Source organism: Talpa europaea (genome assembly GCF_964194135.1).
Source record: "Talpa europaea genome assembly, chromosome: 4".
Taxonomy (NCBI): Eukaryota; Metazoa; Chordata; class Mammalia; order Eulipotyphla; family Talpidae; genus Talpa; species Talpa europaea.
In genome coordinates this window covers 3,838,651-3,856,901 of record NC_140070.1, presented here as the reverse complement: position 1 = coordinate 3,856,901, position 18,251 = coordinate 3,838,651, and the positions used below count along the sequence as shown (strand labels likewise).

At 41.2% G+C, this 18,251-nt stretch overlaps 1 protein-coding gene across 2 annotated transcripts in view; it reads left to right on the top strand.

Annotated features, from left to right (window-relative positions):
* Positions 1–18,004, top strand: part of FZD3 (frizzled class receptor 3) — a gene marked incomplete at both ends in the record, with an annotated part of 55,985 nt that extends 37,981 nt beyond the window's left edge. For both annotated transcript variants that reach the window (XM_084231361.1, XM_084231360.1), the window contains 3 exons: positions 6,927–7,075; positions 11,612–11,845; positions 17,791–18,004. In XM_084231361.1, the coding sequence (XP_084087487.1) occupies positions 6,927–7,075; positions 11,612–11,845; positions 17,791–18,004 (597 nt within the window). The remainder of the gene's footprint in view (positions 1–6,926; positions 7,076–11,611; positions 11,846–17,790) is intronic.
* Between the last annotated feature and the right edge of the window lie 247 nt (positions 18,005–18,251).

The following is an 18,251-nucleotide window of genomic DNA, read 5'->3' as shown; positions in this document are numbered from 1 at the left end:
CGAGGACAGTCTTCCTGCTCTTAATTTATTGGAGTAGTCATACTTTAAAGACGTAAGTTCTCTGTTTTATTCTTAATATTTTAGAAAAGATAGTCACATACCTCAAAACCCCAAGCTACAAAAGTATGTAGGAAAAGGTCTCCCTCCCACTGGCCTGTGTTTCCCAGGTTTCCCAGCTCCCACTGCTCTCTCTCTGAGGGTAACTTGAATGTTTCAAGGACTGTGCAAGTCCTTTCAGAGGTGTGGACGCATGTACAGGCAGGCACATTCCTTTTCTCTCTTGTTTACACCAAACTTTCCACCTTGCTTTTGTCATTTAGCAATATATTTTGGAAATCAATACCTAAAACACAAATGCTTCCTCAGTAGTTTTATCTTCCTAGTCTTTCATTGATTGGATAAACCACATTGATTGTAATATTTTCACTACGGCCAACAGCCCCTGTTCTGCTACCGTCTTACACATATGTGAAAATATTTGTAGCAAAAGGGTATAATTTTGACAAATATTGCCAAATTTTCTCTTAGAAGGGTTGTACGAATTTCCATCTCCAATATGTGAAGTATCCATTTATCCTCATATTTGCTAATACGAATGCACTGTCAGACTTTGGCTCTTACCCAGTAGGTTAGAAAATAGAATCAGCATGTCATTGAGAATTGTTTTTGACTGTCAACGAGTCTGAGCTTTTATGTTTGTATTTCATTTTCTGTAAACTATCCATTCTTTTGCATGTGTTTCCTTAGGCAATAGCCATTTATTTGTAGTTGGTGTTTTTTTTTTTAATTAACAAAATGGCCCATTTTATATGCTACATTTGCATCTATTTTATGCCAACTTTTATATCATCTTTTGGTCATTGTGGAAGTTCTGGCAATGCAGAGTGTCAGGGTTTAATGTAGTCAGATTTATCCATCGTCTTTGGCTTCTAGAGTTCTTATAATAACGAGAAATCCGTTCTCTACCCTGAGGGTATAAAAATTTTCATCTTGAACTTTGTCTTTTTTGTTATTCTTAAATTTTGTTTTTTACATTTGAAATTCTTATCTAGGAATTCATCTTGGTACAAAATCTGCCATGACTTCAGCACTATTTCTAGATGCCATTTAGAATCCATTTATTGAATAATTCATATTTTTCTGAATGGTTTGAAATATTATGTATATTCCAAATCTGTCTAAACCTCAGTATTCAACAGTTTTATTACAGCCTTATGTTATAGTTCTCTTCCCATTCAGCTTTTTCCCACTTAGTCTTTGCTTGTTTTCTTTTCTTTTTTTTTTTTTTAAGATTTATTTATTTATACAAGAACCGGGGCACAGGCCAGATGCGTGGGAGGGTGAGAGGATTCACCATAGACAGAGTGGGGAACAGAACAGGCAGACTGGCAAAATACACTGCTGAGGGGAGCAGCGGGCGAAACAGGAGAGGTCTGCTGTGCCATGTGGGTTGCTCCAAGGCTGGCGGGGATCGAACTGGCACTGCAGAGGCTGAGGACAGCTTCACAGCACTGCGCTCAACCACCTGTGCCAACAGGGAGGCCCTTATTTGCTTTTCTATATGAATTTTAGAACCTTTTTTAATTCCTGGTAACTCTGTTGAATTTCTGCCAGAATTGTGTGAAATTTAATGACTAAATCAAGGAGAATTGGTATTTTTATGACAGCAATTCTTCCTAGCCATGTTTTAAGGAGGGTATGTTTTAAAGCTTTTTCAAACACGTCAGTAACTTTTCTTAATAAATTTAGTTCTAGGTGTTTTATGTTACTATGGCTATATTTGTGTGCTAGAGCTGCCATATCAAAACACCACAGGCCAGTGGCTGAAACAACAGAAATTTATTTTCTCATAGTCATGGAGTCTGGGTGTCCAAGATCAAGATTCTGATAGGGTTGGTTCCCGCTGAGGCTCCTCTCCTTGGCTTGCAGATGGCTGACTTGCTCTTTACTTATGTGGTCTTTTCTCTGTAGACACTCAACCCTCTTGTCTATGTGTCCAGATTTCCTCTTCCTATAATGACACCAGTCAGACTGGTTTAAGACCCACTCATATGACCTCATTTAACTTTAATTACCTCTTCAAAGAATCTGCTTCCAATTAAGTCACAATCTGAGGTGAAGGGAGTTGGGCTTCAACATGAATTTTAAAAGGTGGACACAGTTCAGCCCATAACAATGGCAAATGATGACTTTTATCTATGGATGGTAATTTATATACATGAAAGTGATTTCTGTATTTTATTTTGTATTTAGCTGCCTTGTTTATGATTTATATGTTTTTTTTTTTACTTTATTCTCTTAGTATCAGGTAAAAATAGTATTTTTGTAAGTAATCATTTATCTCATTTTTTATCATCTTTATAGCCTTCATTTGTTTCTTTTGTCTCATTGTGATCTGTTAGAACTGTTGAAAAAGGTTGATTAAGAGTGATGGTAATAGATACTCTTCTCATATTCATGACTAATGAGGATATTTAAGTGGCTTCTTGTGTTTCCATTAAGCATGTTACTGGATTTTGGATTGAGAAAGATTTATCCTGTCCCTTTAAGGGCTTAGTATCATCTACTTAGGTTTTATTACAGTATTTCAAAAGCTGGGATAGATATTTAATCTTATCAAATGCCTTTTAACATACATGAAAATGATTATTTTTCCTTTGATTTTTCCTTTGATTTTTCCTTTGATATGTTAGCTTTATAAATCAGTGTCTTAATATTGAACCATCCTTGCATTTCTATTTTTGTTGTGGAATATTCTTTGAATTTGCTTTTGAGTTCTCTTTCCATAAAAATTAGTAAGTGAGAATGTATCTTTTTGTTTTATGGAGGCTGTTGAGTTAGGAACAATTTTATGCTTGCTTCTAGAGTCAATTTTGTTTATATTTTCCTATCATTTGTTTTCACTAATTCTCAATTTTATTTGCATGGAATTGAGCAAAGTAATCTGCAAAGCTTATTTTTAATCTTCTCTTTGTTGCTGTTTTCTTCCCTTTATTCTTTTGATCGGGTGAGAAGGTGCTTCTCCCTCCCCATAACTAACTTTGGAGTTTATTCTTTTTTGTCTCAATCTTTTATTGAATCTACAAGAACTTCTGAAGTGGTGACCATATTCTTTATAGACTCAGAGGATAGAACTAGATGGATGGGAAAACAGCTAGAGATATTTGAACATGGAAGAGACAACTTTGCATTTTATCAGTACCTCTGTACCAATTATATTTGGTAGAACAATAAACTGAAAGAAAATTAATTTGATAGATAAAGAGTAAGAATAGATTGCTTATAAGCTTAAATGATTTGTTGAGGTTATAATGAGAGAAAATAAGGAGTGACTTTAAGAAATATATTGATGGTACTGGGGGTGGGACAGGGTAGAAGAAAGAGCAAGAGTAAGAACTGAAGAAGAAAATGTCATGCCTAATCGGGAGAATAAGCAGAGCAATGCAGTAGTTTAGAAGACAGGGGAGATGAAAAATTCATGAAATATAAGATGGTCATCAGAATGACTGCTGATGCTAAGTAGATTAAAAAAAAAAAGCTAGCCACCAAGAAGCTATTGTAATTGTTAATATGGAGCTTATTTATGATCTGTCTTAGTTCCTCTTTATCTGCTTCTTAATTATAGTTCTTAACTATTATGTGGTTTCTTTCATTTGTATCTTCATCTAGATTATCAGCTGGATGGGAACACTAATCAAACCTTACTTCTGTTAATAAGTCTCGCTTGGGTCTCAACAGTATTAATTTTAGAGTAATAGATGATCCATGAATACTTATTGGTTGACTTTGATGTACATTCTAGAGGAATTACACCTTTATTTCAGGGTACAATGTAATTTCAATTCCATGTTTTAAGCTTGTGAAACTGACCAATCATGTGCCAGTTATAAAATACCATAAGAAAAATTCTAAGCACAGTAAATCTAAAAGGCAAGATAAACTACTTAGTAGATTAGAAATGCAAGAAGATGAGCAGAGAGCAACACATGGACCTGTTGAACTTCAGGTCTGAAGTGGCTGGAGGCAGCTGGGCATTTGGTTTCTACAGGTATTAAGAAGTAAAAGTGTCACATGCAAGGCAGGACCAGGACTAGACTCATTGTTTTTTGTTGTTTCATTAAAATTTATTTACTTATGCATAGAAGAACTGGGGTACAGGCCAGAGGTTGGGGGGTGAGAGGATCCATCAGAGACAGAGTGGGGAGCAGAATAGGCAGACTGACTGAAATACACTGCTGAGGGGAGCAGCGGGGAGACAGGAGAGGTGTGCTGCGCCATGTGGGTCAGCTTCCTGGCTGGAGATGGAACTTGTGCTGCAGTGGCTGTGGATAGCTTCATGGTGCTGAGACTTAATCCCTTGTTTCACCAGGGAGGGCTGAGACTCACTGTTAATTGGGAACTGGAAATGGGAACTCCCTAGCTCCTGAAAGGAAGTTTATATAAAAATGCTACCTGCTGTTTCCTGAAGCTGTAGTTAACATAAAAATACTTATGGAGATAGCCAGGAGGTCCTAATGCAGCTTTGGGACCAATACCAAAGCCAAACTGCAGTGACAAGAGCTGAATCAGTGACAGCCAAGCATGTCTGCAGCCCCAACCACAAATACGAGACAGGTTGAGAAAGTGTAAGGAAGGAGGGAGGGAAAGAGGGAGAGAGAGGGAGAACTTTAAGATCTGCAAAGTGAAATTTCAAAGCACAATTAAAAGCAAAAAGCTAAACCCTAGAAAGGCATGCAACAAGATCAACAATCGGAAGATGGATTCACTTCCAGGTGAAATAAAAGTAGTAAACTAATTTTTTATGACTTATTTAAAAATAAGGACGTTTAGGATGACCCAAAAGGTAAATTAAAAAGAAATTAACAGAATAAAAATTTATGATAAACTAGCAGGAATGATGTAAGAATAAAGTATAAGAACAGCTTAGAAATGAATTTATAGAAATAAATCAGTAGATAGAATAAACTCTAAAATAGCGAAACTAAAGATTATTCTGAAGAGTTCACTGAGAATATAGAATATAGAAAGATATAAATGCTCAAAATTGTAATTTTTCAGTTAGGAGACCTAAAAAATAGATCAAGAGACTTCAATATACATCTAATAGGAGTTCTAGAACAATAGAGTAGGAGAATGAATAAGAAGCAATAGACAAAGAGCTAATGTCTGATAATTTTCCAGTGCTGAAACTTGAGTCCTCAGATTAAAAGTGTACTCTGCATACTAAGCAAGATAAAAATTAGCACAATGAGAAACATAAACAAAAGGACAAAGAGAAACTTGAAAGCTACCAGAAAAAAAATGAAAGAATGCCAATTAAATAGACTTCTCAACAGTGACAGTAAGATTTAGGAGACAATGAAGTAATGTCTTGGAGTAGCTGGGAAATGATAACTTTATCCATCTAAACCACCATTCACCACTGAGGGCAAAATAAGGGCAATTTCAGGCAAAGGCTCGAGTGGTCTCTATTTGGCATACCCATCTGTAGGAGTGTCTAAAAGGCATCTTTAGAAAGAAGAGGAGGGAATGCAAAGGTAGGCGTGGGTGTGCTTTTTTGCAAAGTTAATTAGCAATGATAAAACAAAAGCAATTATTTTGTAAAACTTGTTATGAGTCGCTGGAAAATAACAAGAAATGTAGCTAGAGTGAGCACTGGCTCGTTCAAGAAGGAAGTACTGAATAATTTTTAGCTGCAAGTTCTTTCTATTAAAAATCAAATATCCATATATATATTTAAGTGCTTGTATTTACTGAGCACTTAATATGTGCCAGGTACTGGCCCAGGTTCTGGAAATGAAACAGTGGGGGGAGAGGGGAGGAGAGGAGACTTTTTCGTGGCGTTTACACTTTAGTAGGAGTAAACTATACACTGCTTAAAAGAAACTTGTGTAACCCAAACAGACAGATTTGAAAGAAATATATTGGTAATTGGAAAAAATATCCCTGGAAAGTATGCTGGGGTGGAGAGCGGATGTGTGAATGTTGGTGTCAGGTGAAGTGCAGTCTAGAGGAAGGGCATTAGTAAAGTACATCGAGCTGCTGGGGCATTATTGAACTTGCGCACATCTAACAGGCTGGAATATGAAAAATGACAGGGCTGGAAGGAAACTGATGGGTCCAGTTACGTGAGAGGTGTTCCTGTAACTGCTGAAACACACAGGGGCAATCAGAAAATTAGTCAAGAATGTAGAAGGTTTGAACAGCAATTTTAATAAAGTTGATCTAATACCTATAGAAGATTTTTTTACCCAACAAATGGAGAATAGGCACTATTTTTCGAGCCCGTAAGGATTATTTTAAAAATTTGACTGACTTAAGTCACCAGGTCTCCACAATTTAAGCTAACCAGAATCATATAGACCACGTTCCCTGACCATAGTAATTAAACTGGAAGCCAGCAATGAAAAAGAAAAAAAAAAAAAACTCATCTGATTACAGACTAGAAAATGCACTTATAAATAATTCATAGGCTAAAGAGGAAGCTTGAAAACAGCCAGCAGCATAAACATGAAGTCGGTAGAAGGAAAGGGAGGGTGGATAAAAGGTAGGAAAAGAAACAATAAGATGGGGGGGGGGTTAATACTTTCCTAATACTATGTTAGGGTGAATGGTAGAAGCAGCAAAACTGACCGAGAAGAATGCAGCTATTGTTTGCATCTCTATTCCTATTTATAATTTATTTTCTACATTAATAATCTTTTTCTTTAGAAGATATCCAAAGCAAGCTAATAAGAACATAGGACTCAAAATGTAGAGTATAAATTTGTTGTCATTTTCAGGAGTACCTCTTCCATATAACAAGAAAACCTCAAAACTGTATAAGTGAAAATATCAAATTTGTAGTTATTTTATTGTTTATTTAAATGGTCTTTAATAGGAAGTTCCCTCGGTATGTCTAAGACACTCTTCCTTCCTTCTTATAGGTCACTCAGATGAGCCGTCCAGACCTGATTCTCTTTCTGATGAAGTACCTGATGGCTCTCATCGTCGGGATTCCATCCATATTTTGGGTTGGAAGCAAAAAGACATGCTTTGAATGGGCCAGTTTTTTCCATGGTCGTAGGAAAAAAGAGTAAGTTGAAATAAATCGTGATGTTCACAAATCTCATATTCATGTAATTTTTTTGTGTTGTTTATATTAAAACAATTTGGAAAAAAACAATTTGGGTATGGTAGAAATCTTCCAGTAAAACTGCAACCTCCGCTGTGTTAGTATGATTAGTATAGTAGCTCATCTTAATTAAAAACTGCAAACTAATTCTGAAAAGGTAGGCAAGCGGAACCAGGCTGAAGGGGTGTTCCTTACAAATTCACATTACCTGGGGGAAGGCCAATCTTTATTTTAAAAATTCTGAATGATACTTTTCTTTTTTTTTTTAAAGATTTATTTTTATTTGTTTATGCATACCAGAACTAGGGTATAAGCCAGAGGTATAGGGGGAAAGGTGTGAGAGGATTCACAGAGTGGGGAGCAGAATAAGCAGATCTACTGAAATACACTGCTGAGGGGAGCAGCGGGGAGACAGGAGAGGTCTGCTGCACCATGTGGGTCAACTCCCTGGCTCAGGCCACAGTGGCTAGCCATAGCTTGATAATGCTGATACACAGCTTGATAGCACTGAGACTTTAACCCCTGTGTCACCAGGGAGGCCATGTTTTCTTAAAATTAAAATCAAACTAACACTTTTTATATGCATCCATATTTGACCCTCTTGCTGTTCCTGTGCATGTGGGTGTATGTTATCACCTCTGTGTTGCAAATGAGAAACTGCACACAGAGAGCTTTAGTGTCCTGGCCAAAGGCACAGAGGTGTTAAGGTTAGATTTCCATTTCCACTTGCTGTCATTCCCCAAAGTGTACCATAAATGACAAATGTTATTCCATTCTGATGCCGTATGTGTTAAAGCCAAATGAAAAAAAAAAAAAGCCGAAATAGACAAACATTTGTACATAAAGTGAAATATGTTAAAGAAATTATTTTAATTCCTAGCTGACCACACTGTATTATGGTCATGACACAAGAGCTAAAGCCAATTTTGAGGGCCTATTTAAGGAATCTTGATACTTAGTTTATAAAGACAAAACATAACCCGCAGAAGTCACAAAAAGGCAAATGATTTCAAACCTTTTACTTATTTCATGTCTTATGTGTGTGCTATATATGAACTACCACAGATTCTAAGTTGGGCCCCCTCCGGTGGCGCAGCGGTTGAGCTCTGGGTTGTGAAGCTGCCCTCAGCCTCTACGGCGCCCGTTCCATTCCCGGCTGCTCCCCGACCACCGGAGGAGGGTCCCACATGGCGCCCAGACCTCTCCTGCCGCCCGCTGCTCCCCTCAGCAGTGTACTTCGGTCCTTCTGCCTGCTCTGCTCCCCGCTCTGGCTCTGGTGAATCCTCTCACCCTCCCGCGCTTCTGACTGTACCCAGTGCTTGTATCAATTAATCAATAAATAAATCTTAAAAAAAAAAATTCTAAGTTGGTAGAGTCCATATTCTTCAGATTTTACTTAACCTGATGATCATGAATATGTGCTTTGAAAAGCCCTTAAGATTTTGTTTTAAATGTTCTGCCTTCTCTGATACAGCTTAAAGTACCTCTTCAACAGAATTTGTATTTTCTGAAATGCCATTAATTAGCAGTTTCTGTTAGTAAGATTAGACTAAGATAAAAATAACCAGTTTTAAAATATATATTTATTATCCTATCTGAGACTGCTGCTAGTAAGATCAGGGACTGTGTTTCTTCTTTAAATACAGTTTCCCATGTCAGAGAAGGAAAGAGATTCAATTAATGTCTACAAAAATGTACTTCCTAGTCATTTATTCATCCTTTAAGAAATTAACTGAAGGCTTCCTATGGGGTTTGAACTGTCTGGGTACCAAGGATTCGATAGCAAACAAAACAGGCCAACTCCCAGTTGTCATAGACCTTCCTTTCTGGTGGGATACACTGTGATTTATCTGTGTACTCTTGGAAATTTTTTAATATATTTTAATCACATTATGATAGGGTGTTGGGGAAAAGGTTTGAATTAAGCATCCCTGGCCCCCTCTAGACCATACGTGAATAATTTTTGTAGTAGGGTTGTATTAAAAATGCCTAATAGAGTTAAACCCAAAATACCCTTATGGAGAATCATCCTGGTTATTTGGGGGATCTTGCTTGGAAGCCAGAATCCTTTTGGAATTGGTTAGGACTCCCAAGGACCCTCCAATTTGGGGTTTTCTGTAGTCATGGATCCCCATCCAACAGTCATTTTGATCCGCCAGGCCAGGACTGTGGTGTGGGCTGGCAGCCCCTTATTCTAGATAGAACCTAGATTTTGTTTGTTTGTTTGTTTTTTTAAATATATATTTATTTATTTATACAAACACTGGGTACAGTCAGAAGCACAGGAGGGTGAGAGAATTCACCAGAGCCAGAGCGGGGAGCAGAGCAGGCAGAAGGACTGAAGTACACTGCTGAGGGGAGCAGCGGGCAGCAGGAGAGGTCTGCGCGCCATGTGGGACCCTCCTCTGGTGGCCGGGGAGCAGCCGGGAATTGAACCGGCGCTGCAGAGGTTTGCAACCCAGCGCTCAACCACTGCGCCACCGGGGAGGCCCTAGAACCTAGATTTTGAATCCGGATTTTTTGAATCTGTCACTTAGCAAAATATAGACAAAAATCTAGACTAACAGATTGTGAGCATCCTAAAACTATTTCCAGCATTTGTCTGGTTTTACCTTTGAGATAGGATTATAAAGTAATCCTAAGAACAGTTACCAAATAGGTAAGCATATTTAATATGCCAAGCACTGTTCTAAGTATTTTATGTGTTATTAAATGATTTAATCTTCTAAACAACCTTGTGAGGAAAGGAGGGAAGATCATCAGTTTATGGATAAGGAAACTGAGGCACAAGACCAAGGTTTTCATCACTCGTGAATGCTAGAACTCAAGCCCCAGCAGCCTGACTCAAGACTTGAGCTTTGCTCCTAACCACTCTATCTACTGTGCTATAAAGAGACTGGCTTCTAGAATTGTGCTAATCAAATTTAAAATTCTCCCCCTCTGTGAAGCCACGTTTAAGACTATGTTTATGCTAATAATTCTGACCCTGAAATATTTTTAGAAGTCCTCTTTTGGAATTATCTGGGTCACCTCACTTAATGTCTCTGAACCTTTGTTCTGTAAAATGAGGGGACAAGCCTTCACCATCTGAAGGTAGATTAAATTTTTGAAAAGACTAGAAGTCAGTTTGAACCAAGTTTAGAAAACAACGTTAGTAACCACGACCCTATATGTGAATAGGGTCACTGAGGACAGAGGAACAAAAACTGGGTTTTTTAAATGATTTTGGACTGTTCTTTATTCTAGCTGGTTTTTGACACTTTGTTTTCAGGATCTACATAAAATTATGATTCATCACTACTTTGTGATTGACTTTTAAGCCATTTAAACTAAAGTTTGATACCCAGCTGTCGGCTTTGTTGAGTGACTAGGAAAGCTTTTTAACCTTAGGACCTTCGCTTCTTTGTCTATGAAATGGGGACCGCACTTCTTGTTATTAGTGCATATATCTAATATCTTCTTAGAAGTTTCCCCTTAGGACATTGATCTCCATAATGAAACTAAGAGGATCAAGGAGAATGTATGTAAACAGCTCGCTCAATGCGGGCACATGACCCTCCCTCCACCCAGCACTAATCCAGCCACACCAGACCCGTCTGTGGTCTGAAAACAGGACATGCGCTTTCTCAGCGTAGGATCCATTTTTATTCTGGAGTGTTGTTTTTCAGTAACATTGCTCACCTAACTTCACTTTGACTTTGGTTCCCAGAGTTGTCACTTACCTGAACTGAGGCGTGGGCTTTGCCACTACTTAAATGGCTCTTTTATTAATTTAATGACTGCTTTGTTCATCATGATAAATGGCTGTCTGCTTTTCCCATTCACAGTAGTTAAAAACTTTTGCTCGACAGTATCATCCTCTTAATTTTCATCCCCCTTAATATGTCTCTAATATGTCTGGGACTTAATTGTATGTTTGCTTAAATTAAGTTTTCATGTTTCATTCTAACTATGACTATGTATGTTTACTCCAGCGCTGGACAACTACTTCTGCCATAAAGCTCAACTTATAGTTTAAAATAACTGCTCTTACGAGTTTAAAAAATGTATCTGTGCTACACCAAGGCCACCACTATTTCCAGAAACCATGCAAGAAAATATACTAATATCTTTGTAATGTCTGTGTCCTTAAGAATCATAAATTTCTCTACCCGAAAGAGACATTTTATAGATGCCCAAGTTATAGGTGAGGAAGGTGAGTGAAGTGACTTGTAGTCTTAGGCCTAAGAGCCCGTGTTTATTTATAGAGTTGGAACTAAAATCACAATTTCCTTATTTCACTACAGGCCTCTTTCCACCACACCACTGTAGGGGACAGGTTGGCATGGATTTTGTTGTATTCTTTTCTTGGCCAACAATGCTACCATATGTCTGTCCTAAAGGCATTATTTGGAGAGCAGTTAATTTCAAGAATGATGCCAGTGTGTCGCAAAAACATTATTTATTGGCCTGTGGGTATGTCAGCCTGTACACTGAACTTATTGTTCTGCTGTCCAGGATAGTGAATGAGAGTCGGCAGGTGCTCCAGGAACCGGATTTTGCTCAGTCCCTCCTGCGGGATCCCAATACTCCTATTATAAGAAAATCAAGAGGAACTTCCACCCAAGGAACATCGACGCACGCCTCTTCCACTCAGCTGGCCATGGTGGATGATCAGAGGAGCAAAGCAGGGAGTGTCCACAGCAAAGTGAGCAGCTACCATGGCAGCCTCCACAGGTCGCGGGATGGCAGGTACGAGTCCAGGCAGCCAGGCCCACTGCGCGTGCCAGGCTGTGGCTGCGCCCCTGAGGAGGAGCAGCAGTCAGTTCTGAGAAGAAGGTGAACGTTACTAAGTTTTTCAACTTGGCTAGGTACAGCTGACCAGGTCACGGTCAGATTCAAAGGCGGTCAGGAGCGTTCAGTGGTTAGAGGAGATGCAGTGAGGTGGGGTCGTGTGGGGCACTGGCAAGGAGAGGCAGGGTGACAGCAGTGCTTCTGGTGAGATTAACTTACGGCATCTATGGAAAACCTACTGTGTCCAGCACTGTGTTGGCCTCTGGGAACCCAAAGATGATTTAAGTATGATCTTTGTTCTTCATAAACTTTTTGCATAATCTGCTAAAGATTAAAAAAAATGGCATTTGTCATGATAAGTCTGTTTCCTTATCTATAAAGTAGAAATAGTAATAATATCTTCCCCTGCAGGAACAGTGTCAAAGTTAGATAATATATTTTTGGGCCCAGCATCAGTCTCAATAAATGCCTTCTATTATCATAGTAAGTGAGCAATTAAAGTAGTAAGCGTGATAGGGTAGTCCAGAGGCTGGCAACTTTTCCCATAAAAGGTCACATCTTTGAGGCTTTGAGGGATGGGGTCTCTGGCACAGCTGTTCATCTCTGCAGCCCCAGAGGATGCTGGTCTGAGCCCCCCCCCCCCCCCCCCCCCGCTATGCGCAGGTCCTGCTGGTTCACAGCAGGAGGAGCCACTCAGGTGTCTCACCCTGCTAAATGGGCAGGTGTCCCCCCTGCGCGGAGAGGAGGGGGGCCTAATTCTGGCTGGGGTGCGGGATCAGAGAAAGTTCCACAGGGAGAATGTTTGAGGTAAATGTGAAAGAATTAGAAACTTCTCTAGGAGCTTGAGAGACGGTGAGGGCTCGTGGACGAGCAAGGGCATGGAGGAGAGGAGGCGCTCTCCAGCAGATACTCAGAAAGAGAAATGAGGAGTCAGGTGGGTTATGGGTTAATAGTGGCAACTGGAGGAAGGCATGCGCCAAAGATTTTTTTCCCATATTTCTGGGAAACTGGAGGAATGAAAAATCTGATGCCTAAAAAGGAAAGCCTTCTCTCCTCGTTTAAAACGTGTGTCTCTACAACTGTATTGTGCCTTCCAGCCCCGTCCTGCCTGCCTCTCGCTCCTCTCTGCCTCCCAGGGCAGGTGGGGCCCCCGGTGGTGCTGAGCTCTCTTCTCAGACCTCCCCACTCGCTGTCTTTTGCCTTCTCACTAGGTCAGCTACTCTGTGTTTTAAAAAGCAGCAGTCTCTTTGACTATGAGACATTTTCTATCTTTTATTCATTTCTTTCTCCTTACTAGACTTTTGAAATGACTCTTGAAGATTTCCTTTCTTCCCACTCCATTCTTCATTTCTTGCCTAGCTCCCTTTTTTCCCCTTTGCCACCTGGACTGCACCTTCGCCGGTGATCTATGTTACGGTTCCATTCAAAGATCCTTTCTTTCACCCGGCGGCCTGTGCGAAGCGTTATTCTCAGCGCTGGGGACGTGGGGTGGAAGAGAGAAAACAGTCAGCACAGTGCACAGCATGGCTTTAATGAGATGAGACACTAGGTCCTGGGGCAGAAAACCACGTAACTCATCACAGGAAGGCAGAGAAAACCTCGCCAACGAATAGCACATTTTTGTGTGAATAAGATTCAGAGGCGGCAGCTGGGAATTAAAGACAAGGAGGTAACGCATGCAGAGGCGAGGGGGGCAGGTGGGAGAGCCCCGGCGTGCCTGGCGCAGAGTCCCCTGTCTTTGGGTCATTACAAGAGCTGAGACTTGGTGAGGAGCATGGGTTCCCCGACCGCAATGAGAAACCATCAAAGGCCCTTGGGCACTGATAAAGTCAGATTTGTGTTTTAAAAAGATCACTTAGCAACAGCATGAGGGAGAAGAAGATTGTAAAAAAAGCCCATTTGGGATGTTTCTACAGAATATGAGGGTTCCTAACTTAAACTCCCCATAAAGAGGGAGCCAGAGAGTTTTTAAAACTAGGTTTTCTCAGCACTGCTCTCTGTGAGCTAGCTCTCAGCCTGATGTAAGAGTTAGCCTCGTTCTTTCCCATGCAGAATGAAAAATATCTTAGTGCACATCCTGTGCTTGTGGCGTTCTGTGTATGAAGAGACATATAGAAGAAAGGTAAGCATGATTTGTGCATTGTAGGCATGGGCAGCCTTGTAGGAACGAGGAAACATTTACAGAAGAGCCTGTTAAATGCAGGGCTTTTCAGTCTCTGATATCTTGAATGGAAATGGAGCTCAGAGAAGAAAGTTTGAATCATTAGTATAAGGTATTTGGACAATCAAATTGTGAGAATTCCTCGAATCATTAAAAAAAAAAAAAAGATCAAGAACAACACTTGGTAAATACTTACAGTAAAAATAATACAGGCAGCGGGCAGCAGCCTTTGATCAGAGCCTGTGCTGTGGGCCCCCAGGACTCGGAGGTGGAGCCGTAGGGACCCCGGGGTGGATGCTACCTGCTGGCTTCCTGTGATGGCCTCTCCTCTGTTTAATCAAAGTCAAGCCCATCCTTTAAGGCCTGCTTAATTCCCCTATCTATGGCAGTTAATTACTTTTTATAGTTTTTTTGGTGTGGTCTATTTTTACTACCACTATCTTTCCTCACGTAGTTTTGCGGCTGCCAGAATGGGAACAGGGTGGCAGGTGCCGCTGTCCCCCTGCAGTATCTGGCAGTGTCAGGCATGAATGGGTTATGGGACAAATACATCTACTTTGTAGATGACTCTGACTAATGACTTTGGAAATGTGGGCATTTCCCAGAAACTCGGGGTCTGTCTGGTTAGGGTGTTCCGAGACGCCAGATAGGAGCTCTCCTCGCTGTAGGCCCTTTCCCACTGCAGGACGTAGGGGCAGGTCTGAAAGTTGCCCAAACCACATGGCACCTAAACAAGGGTTTTCATGATTCCAAGAGCCATCTCCAGGAAACCTTTCTGCATCAGTCGATTTTTGGTTTGCAAATCAGCACTATCTCCTGGCCCCGAGGTTGCACTTGCGCACACACACCTGCTTCTCAAGTCTCCCTCTAGACTCCTCGAGAGGTAACTTGATCTCAGCGCCATGCAGAATAACACGGGCTGAGGTAAAGGCACCTACACACGTGTGTCAACTCCAGAGAGAGAGAGGGTGGCAGGACAGGAATTGGGCGAGTCGGTGGACGGCGGCTTGGAGTGGATGATTGCGTTAGTAAGGGAATGACATGACGAGGAAAAGCTAGGGAATGAATACTGAGACCCTGGTGTAGCTACAGTGAACGCCATAGTGTAGAGAATCAAAAAAAAAAAAAAAAAAACACATCATCTTCAAAATTCTTTCACTTTGCCTTTGGAATGTACCATATCATCTTTCCAGCAAATTAGCCATTCTCATGGTTGTTTTGCTTAAACTTAGTTTAAAATCACCGTGCCTTTTCATAGTGTATATTAAAGTATGTGGTCACAGTGGTTTAAATGGTTATCAAAAGATAAGTAAATTTGATAATTACCTCATATGCAATTGAGTTAAGTACTATAATTTAGTTTTTCTACATAGTTGATTTCTAATTATCCATGAGTACCTTGTTCATATGCTAGAATTTTGTGGCTAGTCATACATTTCACTTAAATAAGTACTCAATATGGTGATTTTTCCTATAAATTTTTTTTTAATCTTATTTTTAACCTAAAGATTTAGGTTTCATTTAAGAAAATACCCAATTTAAATTGTAAAGTACGGTCTGTTCTTGATTTGATACCTTAGGATACTGAATCATATTTTGCTTTTTTTCATTTGCCATATTTTTTTGAACTAGAAACGTGAAGTCATCGAGAGGAAAATCTTTCAGTTTAGGGCAGTAGTTGTTATGTAAAATAATGATTACCAACTAGAACAAGCACATTCTGGGATATTTTTATTTGAAAATATTGTCATTATTTTATGTAAACCAAATTAAAACTGTTTAGGTCCTGAACATGGACTGCCTTTTAATAAATTAGAATTAAATAATTCTTACCCATTATCATGAGACATTTGTTAAGTATTTAAAAAGTATCTTTTCATTCTTAAATTTTCTTTTCTACTTTATTCAAATTGAAAACAAAAGATATGCTTTCATTTGTAATTGTATAGAGGCAGGAATGGACACAGTTCAGGTTTTCTAGGATCCAGCAGACTGGGTAAAGGAGGAGTCAGAGTCCTCAGTGGTTTTTTGCAGGTCTTTTATTGGGATTACCAGGTACACGGCAGGCAGGGGTGCTGGGGGGCCGGGAGGCTGGCAGGCCTCCCAGCCCCCAGCAAGTCTTCACTGTATCTGGGCTCTCCGGCGTTTTCTTCTTCTCTCTCAGCTTCTGTTCGTTTTCGGCTTCTTGGCTTCTCTTTCAGCTTCTCCTCGGCTTCTAGTGGCGTCCCCGTGACGCTGCGCTTAAAAAGCAGTCTCAGCCCAGGTGAATCCCATCTACCTATGCCCACACCCTACTCCAGGTGCCCGCCATCAGGCATGCATTCAGGACCGCAGGGATCCCTCATCTATCCTGATGGCGGGAGGGCAGAAAAACCTGACATTTTTCCTTACCCTACAAATTGTTAAAGGACTACTCAATTTTTAAGCTCCGTTATAAGATTAGTTACCTTGCTAAGTGAATGAACCACCTTTAAAGTCCTTAACTTTTACAAATGACTCACATTGAGTCATGAAATTTGTTATTATGACAAATGAATGCTTTTTGACAGTAAGTAGGTCTTCAGCTGCTTATGATTCATTCTTTTGATGACTATTTTTAAAAGGAGAGTTCTGCTACATCCTTTTTATTTTTAGAAATGTCACTTAACAGTATATTAAAGTGATAGATTATATTCAGTTTTCTTTGAGCTTTGTGATGTTAAATTAAATACCATATCTATGTATGTGTATGTACATATTGTGTATGCATATGCATGCATCCATTCACACACGCACATAAAAGGTGTGTATGTGAGTGTGGGTTTTCTTACCCTTGATGGGGACGCAGTGAGTCAGGATTCCAACAGAAGGAAACTGCACATCTGTCTTGCAAGGTGAAGTACAGTGATGCAGGGAGATTGCCTGCGGATCAGAGCCGGGAACTGACTGACTGGAAGGCTGGGTCTTGGGCCAGGAATACAGAGAATTTGCTTTAACAGGAATATAGGTTACAAAGTATTAGAGCGTGGTTGCCAGTCTGCTTAAATAGATGCAGCTTCTTTGAAATGGGATCTTCACAGCCTCCAGCCCTAGTGAAAAGTAATTAAGACCATTTACAGGTAGTTAACTCAGCTGTTAACTGGGCCGTCTGGAAGGAAGCTGTTGGCATACCCCGTCATCACCCCTGCCAGTTCATTCACCTTTTTCTTTTGTAGGTTACACCAATTTCTCCACTAATTTCACAGGCCTCTTCTCTTCCCAGCCCTTGAGGAAGCAGATGGCTGCGATTATAGCCCGTCTCCATTCCTTCCTCTCCCCCCTGAACCCACCCCTGGTCCAGACGCACCTGAACGAGGCACTTGTCCACACTTAGCGTGGCTCCCTCCAGCCAGCCCCATCCCCTCACCTGCGAGGGGCCTGCTGCGAGGAGGGGCCCTCACTCTGCACCTGGGTGGGGTGGTCTCGCCCCCTTTTGGGCAGCCAGTTCTGCCGCCGCATCCAATGCGCCCTTGCGCATGGCGAGGCCCCCGCGCATCACCAGCCGGCTCTTCCCTTTCTTACTTTCTTTTCTTTTTTAAAGATTTATTTATTCATGCACACAAGAGCTGGGGTGCAGGCCAGAGGTGCGGGGTGAAAGGATTCACCAAGACAGAGTGGGGAGCAGAACAGGCGGATCCGCTGAGCTTGATAGCGCCGAGACCAAGCCCCTCCCTGGTGCCCGGGCGCCAGAGCCATCACCATCTCTCACCTGTTGCGCCCGCAGGTACACCCCCTGCAGCTACCGCGGCGTGGAGGAGCGACTACCTCACGGCAGCATGTCCCGGCTCACCGACCACTCGCGCCACAGCAGCTCGCACCGGCTCAACGAGCAGTCCCGGCACAGCAGCGCGCGCGACCTGAGCGGCAACCCGCTGACCCACATCACGCACGGCACCAGCATGAACCGGGTCATCGAGGAGGACGGCACCAGCGCCTAGGCGGGCGGGACCGGGCCAGGGGGGTCGGGGGACCAGGGGGCCGGGGGGCCAGCAGGCCGCGGCCCGGTCAGGCTGCCCGTCAGACTCCAACGTCCAGGCGTCCACAGTGCTGCGAATTGTGTCATCACGTAAATAATCCTTATTTCTAGGCTACGAAGAGATAATTATTTGTCTGGTAAGCATTTTTATAAATCTATTCAATACTTATTTTGTATCTAGAGAGCTCCTCAGAGTGCGGCGACTGCTT